We start from the raw sequence: 20,199 nt of genomic DNA on the forward strand, positions 1-20,199 counted from the left end.
CTCTAGCCTGATAAGAGCCTTCTAGGGCTGTTATCTGTGCTATTAGAACAGGGGGTTTAAGCTTTAGTCAACAAAGAACTGTCAGCTTTTACTGTACGTCTGATAGCCATCGGAGGAAATCCAATTTTGCCGTTGTGTTGTTGGCGGGGTCTTGCTGTGTTGGTTCATGGCAGTGATGTGCAGAGACCCCCACCCATTTACTGAGACCGTTGACAAGGCCAAAGACAAGAATAGATCACTGTCTGACTCCCTTTGGTATAGTCAACAGTGAAGGCTGATACACACTTCTTTGACACACCCTTGTTCTCCTGTTTGCTCTGCTGATGGAGGAGTGTGAGGGCTTAAAATGGCACAAATATCAGTCTAAGTGGGGTTGTGAGTTTGCGTTTGTGTGTCAGTCTTGTGGATGAACATTTCTTTCCCCTTTTCTGCCGTGCCTTTTTCAAATGAAAGAATAATTCAATTTGAAACAGAGATCCATGAAATCATATCCCTAAGCAAATTACAAATTGGTATCTAATGAAAATGGCCATTTCGACTTGTAACCATGACATTGCACATCCTTGTAGCCCTCTCACTCAGATACAGCAGTGATGTAATTAAGTGTGGCATGACAGGCTTTTAAAGAAAAGAGAAGAAGCAATTGAATTGCTGTACAAATTTGATCCACTGATCAAGAATGAAATAAATTTGAAGCCTAGTGAGCGCCTCCAGAACAGAAGCCTGCTTCAAATTGGATTTTCTCACTTCAATGGCAAATTTGCCATTTCACATTACCAGTATTTCTTTCTTTTCCCTTAATTTCCGCTGTAGATTTCTGCTTAGTGAGTCAAAATGTAATGAATTTAATAGTTTAGACTTTAACTTGACCCCAATATTAAATTTTTGAGTTTGAGTTCTCCAATTTTCTTTAAGTTATTGGGGAACTTTATTATTGAAGTTGGGTGGAAGTAAAACAAATCTGATCTCCAGTCAACTGTCAAGGGTCGCATCACCAAAAACATGTATGAACAGTCAGTCACAGTGTTATTAAATGACACTTCCGAGTGAAAGTTACCATGGGTGTTATTGTAATAAATTTAATAAAACTTAGAGCAAATGTTAGGAAAAAAACTTTTAAATTGAATTGAATTCAACATAATTATTTTATCGTGGTGGTGTGTGTGTGTGTGTGCGTGTGTGTGGGTTGTCGGGGGGGCGGGTCAGGATACATTTCAATAAAATCTAATATTTTCACTTTTTTCGCAATCACAATAGCACATTACTCTCCCAGATTTCAGAGAACTGAGCAATTAAATATTGAACTCTCAAAGTAAACACAACTTTTAAACACTTAAAAATGTTACAAGTACCCTTTTGTATAAGCAGTTTGAATCTGTTCGCCTGCAGTCTGTTGATTTGTTGGCCTCCATTGACTTTATCTGAACATACATTTGTTATTTGTACTGTTTAAATGTAATTCAGTTGATTTGTAACTGCATGGCTTCTTACTGTACTAAATTCTCTTAATACTTAACTGCTGTTAAAGCAGGTTTGTGCATTTCTGAGTAAGGGTTAACCTCTGCTGCTGAAAGAAAAGCTTTAACACGCACTGCTGGTGACATCAGTCCACCCTAACAAGTAATTACTGTTTGGATGAAAACTGATTTATTTCCCCATGGTTGGACCAGCAGTGTCATACAGCAGGAAGAACAATCAGTTCAACACTTTGCTAGCTTGAAATGTTGTTTTTTACGCTTGCTGAATACTTCTGTTGTCCTTTCCTCCGTGGTGATCAGTCTGCCACACTGTTAGAAAATTGGCAGCGGGAAACCGCTTCAGAAAGCCTTATCAGTGTCTATACAGAGGGGTGACAAATTCAAGGAAAAACCTGAAGAACAGAGTGGAGAAACTGGGTTAGGGTTAGATTAACTTTGCATAGTACTACAGGCAATTTGAAAATTTTCCACCCATCTTCCTCTCTCAGACGACTGTGAGGAAGAGTGTCTCTTCAACGCTGTGTGCGTAGTGGACCAGCAGAATGCTCGCTGCTCCTGCGATCCCATCGAGTGTGATGGCACCTACAAGCCCGTGTGCAGCAAGGACGGCCACACATACAGCAATGACTGTGTTCGACGTAAGGCGGAGTGTCTGAGCAAGTCCCTCATCCCCATCAAGCACCCGGGGCCCTGTGGTGAGTAGAGCTGGAGGATGGGAAAGAGGGGTAACGGTTCCTTTGGGCCTTGACAAGAACTAATGCAGTTTCCTATCAATCCCTCTCTTCTTCTGTGTCTTTCTCTCCTTTAATGTATATTCAGTGTGTTTTTCCTTCTGTGTTTTCTAGGCTAGCTTTATCCTTGTCTGTACTTTACTGAAAATTGTCTGAAACGGTTCAATGGTGCTCTCTGAAGGGGGGTTGGGGCAGCTCACACCGACAGGACGTGTGTGCCTTCCTTATAAAAGACGTGCCTTCACTTCTCCACTCGTTCACCTCCCATCCATCTCCTTATCCCTGTCATGCTTCACCCCACCATCTCAAATACACACACACACACCCAAAGCGAAACACCACCTTCATGTTTCATTCATCCACACTGTCGTCTACTCCTTCACTTGTGCCAGTCTTCCACTTCGGTGGCTTTTGTCTTTTTTTTCCTCGTCCGTCTTTGTCTGTTTGTCTTGTGTGTTGTTCTTTTCTTGCATAAAAAAAGCTATTCTTTCTTGTTTCAGTGCGTCAGTCAGTCTGTCTGTCTGTCTTTGTCCATGTGGCCGTCTTCCTGGCTGTCTGGCTGCAGGCGGAAAGTGGGTTCACCCAGTGGGCGACCTCATCAGGTGGATTCTGAGGGGTGAAGCCCTTCCCCTCGCTCCAAAAGGACCTAACAGGAGGGGTCGTGTACTGCTGTCTTGTTCTTCCCACTCCTCTCTCTGTGTGTCTCTTTGTGTCGTTAAAGTGCTGTCCTGTTAACTTTCCTACAAAGATGAGATCCTTGAGGTTGGAGAAGTCTCACTCCCTGATCTCTCCCAGTTTTATTCCCTGTCTAACTAAAAAAAAAAAGAGAAAAAGCTGCCTGCCTAACCACTGCTCATCTCTGACTCCTTTCTTTCTGCATGCCAGCTCCCAACCCCACTCCTTCCTGAACAGTCCTTCTCTCCATCATCTGGACAATCCCATAAAAATTTGCAACTGCCCGATGAGCGCATAAAGGGTGTTTCCTTGCCATTTTCTGAACATAAAAACTACAGCTAGCTTTGATTGCGTTTTTTTGAATCCTTTTGAATCTCTTACTTCCTTACCTTAAAACTTTTACGTGAGAGCTTCCACCACCATTGTTGATCGAGAGCTTAGAGAGACTACAGTTTTGAAGGCAGCCTTATTTATGTTGCGCACACATTTTTCACCCGCTTCATTTACAAGATATTGGAGGCATTGACTCAGAATCAGTGATTTGACAAGCTGAAATCACTGGTATGAAAATCATAGTAGTAAATCTCAACTATACCATAATGGAGCCTAACCATCTCATAGTTGCCACGAAGAGATATTGTAAAAAGAAATTTTTAATAAGTTGCCATGGAACTGACCAAAATAATGTCTTTGAATGTAATTTCAAGATTTTAGAGTTCTGTCTGTTGAATCTAAGAAGCTTGCTGCCTGAATGCGCTGTAGCCTGCTCTTTGCTAATGATAGAAAAACAATTCAGTGGAAGATGTGATAGCCTCTGAGATCTGAGCTAATCTGTCCATTTAATAAAACTACAATCAAGTCCAAATTGGAGGCAAATATTTGCACATCTGTGAGCTGCAGTGTATTGATTTGACAGCAATATTATAATGTGAAGAGCACCTGTGTGAATTTCCTGTAACGTCATCGTAAATTGTCCTCTTTACACTCCTGTATTCAGATTATTTCTCACTTAAACATGCCAGATTCTTCCAAATTTCAACAAACAATATTTTCTCAATTAGAGATTATTTTTAATACATCCACAAGCATATACACTGATATTTGAAATATGTTCCTCTAAAAAAAAAAGTAACATTTTTAATGGACACCTTTAATAGCCTTTAATCTCATCCATATGTTTGAAAAATAAACCTGTACCTTGTGGCTGGCTCCTTCCTCATCCAGCGCTATCATAACAACCCATTTTTGTCTCTGATCTTGGCCACGTGAATCCCTAGCAATATTTCAAGGTGATCTGAATACCTCATATTAATAAAGTTTCCTCCTGAATTAGAAACATTTTTATTGCTTCCCATTATAACCTGGTAGCCCTGCATGTGTGATAAAGCCAGGGTAAATGGCTCATGCTGCTTGTTGTCACATTGCTTCAGTAAATGAGTCCACACAGCAGACATGTTGTGTAACTTTGTCCAGAGTTGCTGTTCACATTGTCACTGTTGTTGTGGCAGAGACTGATAAAACCAGAGAGATCTGTCCATCCTCCAGGTGCTGGGGTGGAGCTGAATACCAAAGTTATTTCCAGTTGTCACCATCAAGAGGAACCGCCACTCATTAGCACCACTGGGCCGCCTGAGCCGTGCATAAATTAAGCAGAGGAAATGGCCGTGCGAGTGCTTATGTGTTTTGCTTTGTTTCATTATTTCTGGCAAATGGTGTCTCAGTCCTATTCCCCTGCCTCGTTTGTTTAGTTTTTCTACTTTCTTTCTCTCTCTCTCTATCCGTTCTCCCTTCCCCTGCGCAAGCAAGCCGACAGCGACTCGTAGTATGTTTCTTTAATGCGTTTTTATTGGCATTTGCATATTTCTTAAAACAGAGCTCTACAAATGCTCCCTCCCCCTCCCCCGATTCGGTTTTAATTAAACATCAAAAGAGGCAAGCGTAGGTGCCCATAGAGACTGTTGGTTTAGTCAGACAGATGATATGCATGCAAGGAGTGTGTGTTTGTGTGCTTGTCCATACACTTTCTTTCTTTCCCTCATTGTGAATGTATTTTACTGCTATTGTGTTTGTGTGTCCAGCGCTTAAGACAGTCACGACCCTGACAGTCTCAAGGGATGCTTGGTGTGTGTTTGTTTGTGTTTTTCTGTTGTCTGAAGTGAGTTACTTGTCAGAGACTGACCAATAGCCCACGATGATTATGTGGCAGGAACATATACAGGTGAACAGTGTATACAGTGTGAGAAACACACCCATTGTGCTCTATTATGCTTTTGCTCTGACAGCGCACAGTGATTGCACAGTGACCACTATATCATCATGATGCACACACACACACATACACACCAGTTTGAGGCTTCAGACAAAGTTTCAGACATCAGAAAAAGAAGAGTTTGATATATTAAACTATCGTTAGCTGATAAATAATGATCCCTTTTCTCCTTTCATTGGCTGAGTAGTGCGCAGGGCGGGGTGATTGATCGCCCTGCCAGCTGTCACACGGATGAAATTCTTCAGTTCTGACATCACCGTAAATCTCTTTTCAAGCGGGTGACAGCCCCTCATGTCATCCCTCCCTTGTCGGTGTTCACCTCCGCAAAGAATGGTCATGCAAAGAACCCACATTTCTATAATGTCTTGACTGCTGTCCTCCCCTTAAAACAATTTGATTGATATCTAAAGCTCCTCAGTTTGGAGATGCAGCTGATTAGCTGATTAACTCATGCTCAGGCGCAGTGACAAGTCCTGAAGATGTCCGAGAACATGTGAGGCAGTGAAGGATTTGCTGGAAGTGAATCCAAACAGTGTGCTGGGAAGGAGGGTGAATAGGTATGCAGCCTTGGAGTCTGAGAGTGAAAGAGCCCTGTGACACTGTAGCGAGAAAAGATATTCATCATCGCCAGACAAGCAGATGAGATGACGCTGCTGCTTACTGGGCTTCATCATGTTCATGATGTTTGAATTTTAATCACCTACAGAATCCTGCTGATTATAAAGCAAAAAAATATCTTTCGTGGTTAATTTATAATCGTAAATGTATACAGATGGTATTGATAAGACGTTTCACAGCTTGGAAAACATGGAGTATTTTTAGGATAAAGCAATGAGGTCCTGTTTTTCCTTTCCTTCCCTTATGATGTCAGCACAGCGGTGTACAAGCACAAACTAAACAAGGAAGTGTGCCTGCAGGTTGGACTGTTGTGATAATTGAACTTCAACATATTTAGAGGAACAAGCAAGGGAGGTTCAATGGCATCCGACTGTTTTCAAAAGCTTTTATTCTTTCTTTTTTTCTAAAACCTGTTGAGGCCGTTGTATCCTATTGAATTGACTTGTCAGTTTGTAATGAAAATTTGGCTCAGTGATTATGGTGTGAAAAAAAAAACACAGGAACGCATTTTAGGATCAATACACCTCCCATCAGTCCAACATACAGCTCAAATTCTGAGCCATAAAAAACGTCAGTTGAAGTTGAGTTCAGTGTTTATTGTCACCATATACAAGGAGGAAATTCTTTACAAAGAATTTTGATACATGAAACTGTAAAGCTGTGACATGCTGATGAATTTTTCAGGAAAGAAACAGAAAGCAGGCTATATCTCTACAGTGCTTTCACCAATAATAATCAAAATTGCTTAGTGGGTACTCAACACCTCATCGTACCTGTGTGAAATGTACTCTGCTTAATGTGCTTTTGCTCGGTCCCATACTGCCTGCAGCTTCATGAAGAGATATTAGCAGCTGCAGTGTGAGTATTACTGTGTTGCAAAGACCAGGTTCTGTGTGTGTGTGCAAGTGTGTGTGCGTGTATGTGTGTGTGCACACGCAAAATTTGCAGCAGTGTTCCCATTAAATTGAAGCAACAGAAAGCTCTACTATGAGCTAAGAGACAAATGTGTAAACACCAGCAAAATAAAGTGCATTATGAACAAAAAAACAAAAAACAAACAGGAATCACATCTGCTGAGAAGCAAAAACATTTGTCAAAATAATTTCAGAACCACACTGAGCAAAAAATTAATTACTTTTATATATATAAAACGTTTAATTAAATCTTAGTATTCCTTTTTTGTCTTGGCTCAAGTTTTATCACTGCTTACTTCCTGCCCAGAGGGTGTTTTCTGTAGCCCCTGTAAGTTATTTAGTGCATGTTCAGTAGTACTTTGAATTAAAAGTAGAAAGTCGAAGTGTGAGGTGGCTTACTGCAGCTCTCAGCAGCTCCCTGTTGATGTACTGGCCTCACGTCTGCTAATCGTGAAATAGGAAGTGAAGAGTTTCTAAATTGGTAGCTAGACTGTTCATATAATAGAAATACAATACAGCAATGTGATTTTTGAGAGCGCTGAGGAGTATAATTCTGTGAAACCACTAAAACAGACAGTCAAATTGGAAGCGAACAAATGAAAGAGTTAGTTTTTGTTGGCAGAAATTCTTTATTCACAGCTCTTTTGTCATTTCATCTGTACACGGCTGAGTGTGTACGTGATCGCAAACACAGGAAAACTTGTGCGTGCAAGTTGCTTGAAATGTGTTGCTTGTCGCCTCTGGAGGTTAACACAGAATCACTCAGCGGCAGACACATTGTCATTGACAAAGAGGTCTGCAAAGCAGGGAAGAAAAATCAGTCACCTTAGGTGTCAAGACTCTGAGACGAATATTTTATCATTTGCATGTTTATTTGATTAGCATCTCCGCCGGCTGCAGTGATTGGACTCGCACACAGTTGTGGAGCTTGAGTATGTAAGTCAGCCTGAGATCACCAATGCTGTTTTTCCTAATCAAGTTAATTAGAGGAAGTGCCGTGGGAGTCAGATTGACAGCAGCAAGGGACCGCCGGTCCACTTACTGAAACCCGCAGGCTGTCGTCGTGCTGAAATTGCAAAGAAATGTGGGTCACTAGGGTGTCAGAGGTAACTTGAGGCATTGTGGGTGTTGCATACCATTGGGCTGTGATCAACCACGTAGTTCTTCTGATTTCTACATTTTTCATTTCATTTACTATTTCTTCTGAGCCCTCGTGGTACAGCTCCTGAATTGACTTAAGAAGCAATACATGTTGAGCTTTGTTGTTGTGTTTTTTGGGGTTTTTTTTGCTTTTGCATACATTAGTCTGCAAAAACTTCAAAATACTTTTGAAACTTCTGTGGTGCATACACCTTGATGTTAATGTCATTTGTTTCTACTGGACAAATAGGATTTGCATGTCATCTCACCTCTGATAGATATATTTCACAAGATCAGGGATCCCAGCATGTCTTTTTTTCTTTCCCCACAATGTTTTGCTTGTCTCTATTTTGAAGTGCAGCACGTTCTTAGTTGTAAATGCACAAAGAGGCTTCGATTCACCTTCTGCCTGTGATAAGTATTCCGTGGTAGACAGACACAGCCTGCGGGTATGCCTTTTTCTGTATGCTAATATAGCGTTTTCTCTGCACCTCCCTTTCCCTCGACTAATATGATACATAAATGTTTTTAATGCGAGGGAGTAAAAAGGGAGGTGGATCAAAGCCCCGCAGGTGAAGAAACACAGAAGGCGGGGCTTACTGCAGATTGGCTGTGCCCCATTGGAGTCCTATATTGTAATGGTTTGCAGTTGTAGTTGATTCTTCCTGCCAGTTGGCTACTGCAAGCATCACCTGGATTACACTGATTCACTGCCCTGCATAATACAGGGAACGATTTGGAATTGCACACAGACCCGAGGGGAAAAGTCCAATTAACATATGTATGAGCTGAGCGGAGATGGGAGGAAGCTCTCGCCAAAATAATCTCCCAGCATTTCACCAGCATGTTACGGGGGGTTAACAGTGTAGGCCTGCTCACTGCAGCAACCAGCAGGCAAAGTCCTGCGGGACCTTGCTGGGCCGTCACAGTGACCCAGCGAGAGGGGTTGTTAAGCTTAAGATGTCACACTGTGGCATCCTTGCCACTTTACCCATCAGATAAAACCACTAAGTGGGCAGTAATGATACTTCAGGCAGACAGGTAAGCTGACATCGGCACATCAGAGGAACGTGTTGGCCAGCCAGTGCTTCTGCTGGGGTGAGTTGACACAGCATGGCCTAACCTGAAGTAATCCCCTCCGAGCCCTGAAGCGGGGCCGTGCCATTAAAATACCACACTAATTAAAATAGAAAAGTTAGACGGCAGTTGGCAGGAAAGGATACAGACTGAGGTGACTCCCAGAATGTAAAGTCCTCTCAGCTAGCGTCATGGTACAGAAACAGAGCTGAGTGCACACTAGCAGAGCTGAATCCATGATTGGAAAGAATTATTCATGGTTTTTTTTTTGTTGTTGTTGTTGTTGTTTTTTTTACTTTATGATTCTTTGCTGCTTCGCCTGATTTTTTCCCCCACTGCCACAGGACACCATTCACTGCACCTGCTCAGCTAGTGCAACAATGCTTTGGCTACCGTGCTTATGTGCTTGGCACTGCAGATGTTCAGATTCAACTGTCAAGCTAATTTTCACATATATAAAGCTCAGTTAATACCCAGCAACTTTGGTCTATTCTGGACCTGCCTGACAGAAACACTGATACATGCATGAAGAAGATGTGTTTAAGTGTCTGGGAGAAGACCAGGGAGAGCTGGAGAAGGCATGCGAACACCATCCCGCAAGGTTTAGTTGTGACAGGCTGCCATTTCAAAGCTCCTGCCTACATCCAAGAGAGACAAAAAGGCAGCTTCAGTTTTTAACTGTGTTATAAGATTTTTACACTTGGGGAGTTTTGTCTTTTCTTTTTATTTCCTTATACCCTCTCTAGTTAATAAATCAGGCGGAAATTTTGCCCCCCAGAGGTAGAGGATGATAAAAAATTAGTTTTGGGGGGAATTCTTTCATCTTTTTTATGCTTGTGAAACAAAGAGAATGGGAGACTGAGGCGTTATCTGAGACTGCAGTTGTGTTTTAGGAGCCTCCTCCTGGGAAGTGGGCTGGTGAACTTTTATGGAGGCCAAGGTTGTACAGTTAAGCTCGGATCACAAGCTTACGACTGTTACACACACACTCACAGACACACGCTAGGCGTTGAAAAGCGATCACGGGGAATCAATTGTTTTTGAAGCTGTACCAAATTAAGAAGCATTGAACAGCTTACATATTTATGTGGCACCACCAAGCTCTTTTGAAACAGCAGCTTGGCTTCAAAACACAGAAATCAATAGCTGTGTTCCAGCTTCTAAATTGAAACATTCACTTTCCAAAATGGGAGAGTCTGTGTCCTTGCTCGAGATCTGGAAAGATTTGTTCAATTACAGCCACAACTTAGCTGGAAAAACAGCATTAGGGAGTGGACAAGTCATACACTCCCCTCTACTTTTCTAAGTATCTAAACCTCAATTTCTCCCATTATTTAGGAAGATGGTCCACAGGATTGGTGTCAAGATGTTCAGGTGTCTTTTTTCACACACACCCCTTCCTGCCGCTTTAATCAGAGTGAAAGAAGCTAATTGCCTCCGTCTGTCGTACCAGTTCATAATTTACCCCATTAGTGCTACGCGCAAAAGCACTTCTAAACACTTCTGAGCTGATAAATGAATCATGGAGCTCCAAGCAAGCCAAGTTGCCCCCCTGTGATGCCATCTAATCCCATAATGGTCACAATAATGATGGAGCCATGGGTGGTGTTATTACAAGGGGCAGTTTCCCATGATAGTTCGCCCTACCCCTCTAACAAACGTTAAAATAAAAGGTAGACCAGAGAAGGATGAAGTTTTGTTTGTCCCTGGCAGTAAAATGCACCTCTTTCGATTTTCACCAGTGCTGCTCATCAAAAATTATCTGATGCCTCCGTCTGCTTTTTCATCTAATCTGCAGACACACCACATTGAGCTGAGCGAGCCATCCCTCATGCATGAAACTCTTCAAATGAAAACCACGATGGAGCCAGGCTATTGTCTCTTGCTTACTCTTGATGCATGCCATCCAACCTGAAGGCTCACAATTCCAACCATCAAGCACAGCCCTCAACACTGGCAAAGTATACATAATGCCATGTAATATTTTCATTGACACCTCAAGCTTTAAAGAATTCATAAAGTCAGGATGGGAGGATGTGATCAAAGCCTTGTTCATACCACTTTTCAGGCTTCTTTTCTCTCCTCCTGATCAAGTCAGGTTGTCTCAGCACAGACTACGCCCATCTTACACTGGTGAGAATCATAGGTGCAAAATCCAGTCCTCGTTTTAATGAAGTCGTGCCGGAGCCAGTGCGTGAGACAGAGAAACTGAAGCAGACACCTCTCTGTGATGTTCACATTTCATATCTGCCTCTGCCCAGGAGCATGCCTTTTTTGAATTATTAAGCAGAAGGCTCTTTCTTCTCTTTGCATTTTTCTTTTTTCTTTTCCCAGTCCCTACATTTCTCTCTCTCTCCCCCCCCCCCCCCCCCCCTTTAATGGGTCCTCCATGTCAGTTCAACCAGCTTTGGCTGAAGCGGTGGGTCTCAGTGAGATGCAAATGGCAGCCTTTGAAGAGGCACATCGGGAACGTCAATTAATCCAGGCGTTTACTCGCCTGAAAGAAAAAAGGCTATGCAACCATTGTTCGTAGGCTGTTTCATGTCTATTGTGCTACAGGGCCATGTTTTTATCCGCTGTCCTCATGCCACCAGATTGGACGGACTCTTCAAAGATTCAGGAAACATCAAGATAGGCACAAAGGCGAGGAAATGACATAGGAAGCTGAGGAAGCAGAGGTGTCACAGGAATAGGGCTGTACTGCATATTCCATCATATCTCTTTTCATCACCAAACCTTTTTCTAACACAAAATTTCCCTACGTAGCTATGCTTTAACCTTCCTCCCTGTCACCCGTAACCTTTCCAGCCCCAGACCTTTCTCCAACCTCTACTTATTATTCTTAACGGTTTGCTTCTACCCTGTTCAGTATCCCTCCTCTAACTTTACTCTCTATCTCTTGGGTGGTCGGCCTTCAGATCTCAGCATACCGAGCCCCTGCTTGGATAAGGTGTGCGATCATGGGGCAGTGTGCGTGGTTAAGAACAACGAGCCAGTGTGCGAGTGCCCTGAGGCTTGCCCACAGATGTCCGACCCAGTGTGCGGATCTGACGGCCACAGCTACGGCAGTCCCTGCGAGATGCGAGCAATGGGCTGTGCTCTTCAGCGAAGCATTCAAATCCAACACAAAGGACCCTGTGGTGAGTAACTGCACAACACAACACCACTGAGTTACAAAACAGACAAGACTAGTAAAGTAGTAAGTATGCAGGCACTTCTTTCATGAATTTTCAGTGACCATCATGTCATGAATTTATAGTTACACCATATAGTCATGAAATCTCTATGAAATGGTGTGAATCTTAGCTTGCAGATAGGGAACGATCTCTCCTTGTGGAACACAATTAAGCTGTAATTAATAGTGCTACATCACCCAGAGGCAGGATTATAACTCACACATGTTAACAATTAACACATATAGAGTTGGATTCATGGTGACCCCCTTGGGCTTCTCATTTTAAATCCAACAAAGTGAAAACATTACTCAGTGCATCTTCAGGTTTCTTACTTTCCTGATCCCTTGTCCGTTGTTTCTCATCTCTTCCCTCCTGCTCTTCTTCATCCATTGTACACCAACACCAATTTGCCTGTGTTGACCTTTAAGCAAAGATGCACTTTACATCAGACAAAAGAATATGCACAGCATACTTGTCTGTAATTGACTACATGAGTCACTTGGCTTTGTCTTGCAGTGTCAGAGTATGAGCTGGTCATTAATACAGAAGCGACAGCAGAGTTTTGAGTGGTAAAAATATCTTCAGGTCCGCTATGTAGGCACACAGCCATATGGACAGATTTTACATCTTGGTAAACCCAGTTTAGTGAATAGTCTTGATGGCTTAATGACATTTTGGAAGGCCAGTTTTCCCATGGACTGGCGATTGAGTATTCTTCTACGATCAAGCAATTCACTTTTCATACACACTGGGACAAAAGTATAACAGTTATTAGCCCCATGGCCCGACTCACTCAGTAATCTAATTTTTACAACAATAGATTTTTTTTCCTGCGTATGTTAAAGACCAAACCAATGAAAATGAGTTGGCCTCTGCGGTACTGCGGACGAACTGAGCAGTTAGCTGAGTGATCGATACAACTGAATTAGTTTCTACTGTTGTGTCCTAAAAGGTGCAAACGGTTTATGGGTTGAGTTTATTTGTACGAGTTGGTCTAATTGTTTTGTAAAATGAGCTGTGGTATGAGTTTCTTTCTGGATTGAGTAGATGCCAGGGTTAGTGGAGAGGCCCTATGCTCCTCTTTTTCTGCCCATGCATTGCATCTGTCATCTTCCCCACCCAGCCTTCTCTGAATTAAATCGCGCACATCAGGATGTATGCCAATGGGAAATGGAGCGAGAGCAGTGTTTGGTCGGTGGGCAGGCTGGCTGACTCAATTTTGTGTGCCGCACCGCAGGTAGACGGCAGGTCTGTTGGTCCGCGGTCCCTCTGCAGTAATGAATAGTCTTTATTTTAAAAGGCGAGAGGCAGAGCGAGCTGGCGGAGTGGAGGGCCCTGTCTGTAATCCAGCACTATGGATGGTTTTTGGCTCCCAGAGGAACAGGCCTGCGTCAGCGCAATGGTGCCATAAAAACGCTGAGGCACTTGCTTGCCAGGCGCGAGCCAGCTGAGGAATGATGGCGATGATAATGTGGGTTATTTCTGGGCTGTTTGCACAGCTTTACTGGGCTTTATTCAGCAACATAACAAGTGACTGACTTAAGCCATTATCTCACCTAATTATCACAGGCTATTCCCAAAACTAATATACTGCACATGTTTATGGAGCAGAAAAGGACAGAGAGGAGAAGAACATATGCTGCCTTCAGGTGCTGTTGGAAGTATTCTAAATAAAAGCTGAAGTCATGAGCAATGGAAAAAATTGTTGAATAAAGTGAGAATTTTTCTTGATGTAAGTAACCATTACAGTGCAAAAAAGCACAAGTTGATGAATTTTATCATGTTAGTTTTCTCCATTTTTGTGCTGATAATGGGCATTAAATGGTTATTGCTATATTTTTAAAAAATCATTAAATGCCACATTTCCATCTATTTATTCTGCAGCTTTCACAAGAACTTTATGTGTTTGTATGCGTGTGATTTTCACAATATCCATCAAAAGTGTTATTTTTGTTTGGCGACTCTATTTTGTTATTTACTCCTAAATGCACAATAATATATAAGCTGCTAGATTTATGGGTTCCAGCCTCAAAAGTAGGAGCTTAAGAGAGGCAGGTGAGGGCAGCAATAGTTTAAGAGGTGAGAGAGGTGATACAACAGGGAAAATAACTGTGTTTGTGTGCTTAACTGTGTGTGGCTTACTACAGCTTCACATAGGCCCAGCCATAATTTCATTTCCTTCCCTCTGGGCTAGAAAAATAGTGGTTATCTATATGGCTCAGGTGCAGCCCGATAGCAATATGAGTGACATTTGTTATTATTCCGAGATTTTCATCCTTCTGCGTTTGAGTGGCGGGCGACCTTGTAAGGTAGGCTGAGAGAAGTGTGCTCAGTTAATAGACCCCCCAGCTGGATATCTTGGAAAAAGGGTCATTCATATGGCTTTACCCAAACGGATGAGAGCAAAGGCACCAGAGTCATTTGAGAAAAGGAAATAACAAATTCCCCCTTTTTTCTCCCACAGGTGTTTGAAATGATATATACAGCTGAGTAAGAAATATAGGTCACACCAGCAGCATGAGAGTGGTCAGAGGGAGATAGTGATAAAGGGGGTGGGGTTAGTAATAAACAGTAGGAAGCGAAGGAGATGGAGGTGATTAAGATGAGGAGGAGCAGAGAAAGTGGGGGGGCTGAGTTAACAGTGTACCGGCCAGGCAGGCATCGACAGGGGAGCTGTTATCGCCTAGGCATGTTCACAGGCCTTCAAAACACAAACCAGCCTACTTATTTCTGCTTAATCCTGTGGTAATACTCCGCCCAGACCCCCTCAGCCTCAATTCACTTTTGTTTCCCTGTGAGGATATCAACAAAACACTGTGTAGCTGGAGGTTTTTTCTTTCTTTGTTTTACTTTTTTTTTTTTTTTACACCTCAGTGACTCCTTCATGCTACCAATGCCACTTTCTATACCATCCTGCCCCTATTTCTTGCTCTTGCTTCCTAAACCACAAATAATGAAACCAAACACAACAAGAGAAGTCGTCAAGAATCAACATCAGTTCCCATGGAGGAGACATGGTAGGAAATAGAAAGAGAAAGAAGTGGAAGGTTGATATCATAGAGAGAGACTGCACATTAATATACAGGGTCTTTGTGTTACCCTGTTATATAAAATACATTAGCAAAACACATAAAACACTCATGTACAGCATTGTGGCTAACAGCTGATGAAGGCCTGCCATGTGACACAATCATATCTGGCTCTTGGTTTGTATTTTTTTTATTTTGTATTTTCTAATTAAAGATATGTACATTCAAGATGCCAATATATTTTAGATAATCTTAATCATAAGGACAGCCTCAGATGGTTATAAAAAACAGATTTTCCACATACCAAAATGGTTCGACCAAACAGCAGTCGGAGATGTTGCCAGGATATGGCCAGGTTTGTGATGAATCAATTAAACTGCACAGATCTTGGTGCCAATGCTGGATCAAAGCTTGCCCAAGTATGCAAAGTGTCACTGATTCTCAGCCCACCTCCATGCGCCTAAAACATATCCAAATCTGGCAGCCATTTCAGGACCAGAGGCAGCCTCAATCACTTGGTTGCCTTGGGTTGTTCGGCTGTAATATATATTTTTTTTTTTTACATTTTTTAGTTTACTCTTCAGGCTATTTTTTGGGACACAGTTGGTCTTGGGATTTTATTAGACCTGGCATAGGAAGGCCTTAAAGTATCTTACTTTGATCTTGGACACACTATGTTATACTGTATATTTTCTGAGACTGGACAGGCTCTTGCATCGGTGAACATGAAAGGCATCTGAACGAGATGAAAGATCTCACATTCTAATGTTAGCACACTATCTCTCACTTTTTAACATCATGACTATGTGTTGTAATGCCTAGCCTGCTAGACTTTTCACCTTAAAGTCTGAACTTTTATGGTTGTGAAGTTGTCTGCTTTCAGAGAGAGGAATAGATCCAAAATTAGTAATGGCAGCCTCGGAGATGACTGAATCATAGAAGACTGACATTACCAGTAATGGCGACAATTCTCCCTCTTCCCCTAGCTTTGAAGCTCTCCTTCTTTTCTGTCTGTTTGTGATTCACGTTGTCGGGAGGATCAGGCAGTGTGGAGTCGGTTGTGAGGGCCAAAAGCTGATAAAGAAGCAAGGCTGCTATCAGGACACATGGCCTGATAAAGGACAACACTCACCACCATCACCTCCTGATTTATAGCTACTGCAACAAGAGAGGCGCCATGACCACAGCAGACCCCAATTCACCGGCACTCCTATTTTATGTTTATTTATTTTTGTCACAGCCTCACACTGGCCTGCTATTATTATAGCTCTTCTTCTAATCTCTTTTTCTGCCAAAAAATTTTTTATAAAAGGAGCAAATTCTGATCACTGACGATACATTATTATTTAATGTAAGTGATAAATTATTCAACTAAAACTATATGGCCAAAAGTATATGGGTACCCCAACATTACTCTTTCATTCCGAAACAAGGGGCATTAATATGCAGCTATAACAGCACCAGCTCTCCGGAGAGGCTGTCCAGAAGATTTTGGAACCTGCTGGTTGCCAGGATTTTCTCCCATCCAGCAAACAAGAGCATTAGTGAGGTCTGCCACTGATGCTGAGGCCTGGCTCACACTCTGCGTTCCAGTTAATCCCAAAAGTGTTGGATGGCTCTGGGTGGGCCAGCACAGTTCTTCCACACCAAGCACAGAAAAACATTTTTTCCAAACCTGGCTTTCTACATAGCAGCATATTTGGAAAGGAACTGTTGTCTAAAATATCATTGGGTGCTGTAGCATTAAGTTGTTACATTAAGTTGCCGTGCCCAGGCCAAAATATGAAGCCCAGCCCCAGAATTACACCTCCATTTTACTGAAACAGCACATTTAATATTTTGCATATCACTCAAATAAATTTGTTATAATATATTGCTCCTTCAGGCAATAAATTGTATGTTAAGTGCTATACATCACCGTATCCTGTGCAGTCAAGGCTATTAATCCAAAAGGATTCCACATCTACATAGAGAGATGAAGGAAAAGAACGACTAATAAACAGATTAATAATGTGGAAGGTTCCAGCGGCCAGCCTTGCCTCTCTCAATTAGTGCTAAATCAGCAGTGGTTATTAGCTTGCCCCTAATTGAATAGGATAGCAAGCTGTACTAATGCAATCCTCCAGGTGTAATTGGTGTCATCGGGAGACGTACGCTTACTGCTAGCCCTGTCTGCCTACGAGGTCTCGTGTCTGTCTTCTCATTCGTTTTCTGTCCCCCATGTGACATTATTCACTACCTTGAACACGTCTGATCCTGCCTTGGTGTTTCGTCAGGGAAAAACTTTGCCTCTAGAAGCAAGCAATTCCTCAAGAGATGATCTAAGTGAATCCTCCAACTAATAAGGAGTCTCAAAAGCTCACTCAGGCTCTTGGATATCTCAACGCTGCCGTTTGGAGAGAAAAAACAGATCTGTCTGATTCAGTCTTGAAATTTGGTGGGAAATAGCATATTTATAAGCAGATATGAAAAGTCTTACAAAGTCATTAATACAGAAATGTGTGAATTTTCTCACTCAGTTCTTTCAGTTTTCAGTCTCTGCCGCTCAAACGCATCCCTAAAAGATGCGAAAAGAAGTGCCGGCACCATGCTTCCCCACGGGGATGGTGATGAGCAGTATCTGGCGTCCACCAGATATAGCAGTTGGAATTCAGGCCAAAGAGTTCAGTTTTTGCCTTATCGAACCCGAGAATCTTTCCTTCATGCTTTCAGAGTCATTTAAGTGTTTGGCAAACTGCAGCCAGGCTGCCATGTGGCTTTTTCTCAGGAGTAGTTTCAGTTCTGACCACTCTCCCATAAAGGTCTGATGATACAGTGCTGTAGAGATGGTTGTCCTTCTGGCAGCCTCTTCTCGTCTCTTCTCACAGAATTTTTGAAGCTATTTGTGCTCAGTTATTTAGTTTCAGGTCTAGAAAGAGTGGTTTAGGGTGGTTCCAAATTTCTTCAGTGATGGAGCTCTTGGGAACTTTCGGCACTTTCACTGTTTTTTTATCCTCTTCCTCAGATCTATGGCTCAGTAGAATTCTATCTGTGGGGTTTTTTGAATTTCATGGCTTAGTTTTTAGCTCTCACATGCATGTGAACCATGACACCTTTTAATAGACAGGTGTGAGCCTTTCGAAAGTGTTTCAAATCAATTGAATCTGCCTCAGGTGGACTCGAATAAAGTTTGACATCCATTCTGCAGTCAGTATGGAAACTTTGCATCTCTCCACTTCTTATATCTGTGCTGCTGCTCTGCATCATTAAGCAGTACACCAGCTGTCAGCAACAGAGCTTGTCAAGAGTGAGCTGAAGAAAACAACCAAATTTTACTATTTAATTGTGATATAGTTTATAATTTTTAATAATTTAAAAGTAAATATATGTGTATTGCAACTGAAAATATCATGTTTGTCCTCTGTTTATGCCATGATTACATTATCTTGTTAGGTGTTATTTTAGCCATAAAAGCACATTAAAATTGCATTTGTGCATGTGGTGATGTATTATTTTATATGTGGATTAACTGTGCTGTGACATTTACAGATTAAAGCCACACAATAAAGTTTTCAGTCTGCTACACACCAAAATATGAAAACAGTAAAATACTTCATATTTCACTTCATATTTGGGGGACTTATTTGGACTAACCTACCACCAAAGTGATTTGAAACAACCAAACATGAACACACACTAAGCCTTTGCCTTCTTCCTTATCTCCATCTAGATGAGACTTGTGGGAACTGCTCTTTCGGTGCAATCTGTGATGCCCAGAGCGGGCAGTGTGTGTGTGCGTCAGAGTGCGTGGAGTCCCACCAGCCTGTGTGTGGCAGCGACGGCACCACCTACAACAGCGAGTGTGAGCTGCACGTGCGGGCCTGCAAAGAGCAGATGGATCTCCGAGTGGTCAGCCAGGGAGAGTGCAGTAAGTGAAGCTTACATTTATGCCGCATGTGTCTAATGCACACAGTGTGTCATACTTATTGTTTCTGACATCAGATGAAGAATTTCAATGATTCTTGGCATAAGTCAAGAGAACAAAAGCAAAAGTTATTTTTGTGTAGCTCTAAATTGATTGTGGTTATAAAAAATACAAGTAGAGCCCAGCAGGAATGTCATATCGCTGCAGGCAGGCATTTCATATTCTTACAGACTTGCAATGGATTTGCCGGATGTTCAGATGGGGGCTTACTAAGGGAACATGTACGTGTTAAACAAGTGACATGCATGGCAACTTGGAAAGGACCAAAGAAATCTCATTTAGATATATATTACAGGAATGTATTCTAAGATGTGTGTGAATGAAATCCCTTGAAACAACTTCATGAATATTTCCTATTTTTTGCATTGACTCATCATACTCTGACCAGTCCCTCTGCTGTGTCTGTGATTCAGAAACATGCGGCAGCACTGTTTGTGCCTGGGGTGCCCGGTGTGTCCAGAATAAGTGTGAGTGCCCACAGTGCTCAGGCGAGGCCTTATCCACAGTGTGTGGAAGCGATGGCACCACCTACAAAAACGAGTGTGAACTCCGCATGTCCTCCTGCATGCATAAGAAGAGAATTGATGTGGCAAAGCCTGGCAGCTGTGATGAAGGTAGGAAATGGACTTTGAAATGGTGTAATTATACTAACCAATCGGCCATTGAAATGGTGTAAATATCTTTATCAACTGACCTGTGGTGCGTTTTCTCATTCATCTCATTTTCATAATGATTGTGTGTGCCACTAGCAGCATGCAGGAACATGGAAGTTGTACTGCGTGTCCATCAACAAAACCTGTTACTTGAACACATATGACTTCTGGCTGATTAAGATGATTTGTTTGTTTACCAGTTCATCTCTTCACTCCATTTTTTTCAACTACTGTACATTCTCAGGTCTTTATTTAGACCCAAGACAACCCTTTATTTCTAATGTATCATATTCTATTCTTAGCACTCTGAGCTCCCTATTTTTTCTGCTTGTTTTCTCATTTCCTGCAGCAGCTGCTTGGTTTTTATAGATCTCACTACTTCTCCCATTTTTACTTGTTGTATCAATAAATTAAAACAAATTAATCACTTTTGATCCTACTTTGCTGTCAACGAAACTCAACACAAATCCGCTCA

The 20,199-nt window shown here is 42.0% G+C and overlaps 1 protein-coding gene across 4 annotated transcripts in view; it reads left to right on the top strand.

Annotated features, from left to right (window-relative positions):
• agrn (agrin) overlaps positions 1 to 20,199 on the top strand; it is a 236,896-nt gene that overhangs the window by 158,883 nt on the left and 57,814 nt on the right. For all 4 annotated transcript variants that reach the window (XM_046396551.1, XM_046396552.1, XM_046396553.1 and 1 more), the window contains 4 exons: positions 1,967 to 2,173; positions 11,821 to 12,042; positions 18,817 to 19,014; positions 19,485 to 19,685. In XM_046396551.1, the coding sequence (XP_046252507.1) occupies positions 1,967 to 2,173; positions 11,821 to 12,042; positions 18,817 to 19,014; positions 19,485 to 19,685 (828 nt within the window). The remainder of the gene's footprint in view (positions 1 to 1,966; positions 2,174 to 11,820; positions 12,043 to 18,816; positions 19,015 to 19,484; positions 19,686 to 20,199) is intronic.

The sequence above is a fragment of the Scatophagus argus genome, chromosome 8 (genome assembly GCF_020382885.2).
Source record: "Scatophagus argus isolate fScaArg1 chromosome 8, fScaArg1.pri, whole genome shotgun sequence".
NCBI classification, from domain to species: domain Eukaryota; kingdom Metazoa; phylum Chordata; class Actinopteri; family Scatophagidae; genus Scatophagus; species Scatophagus argus.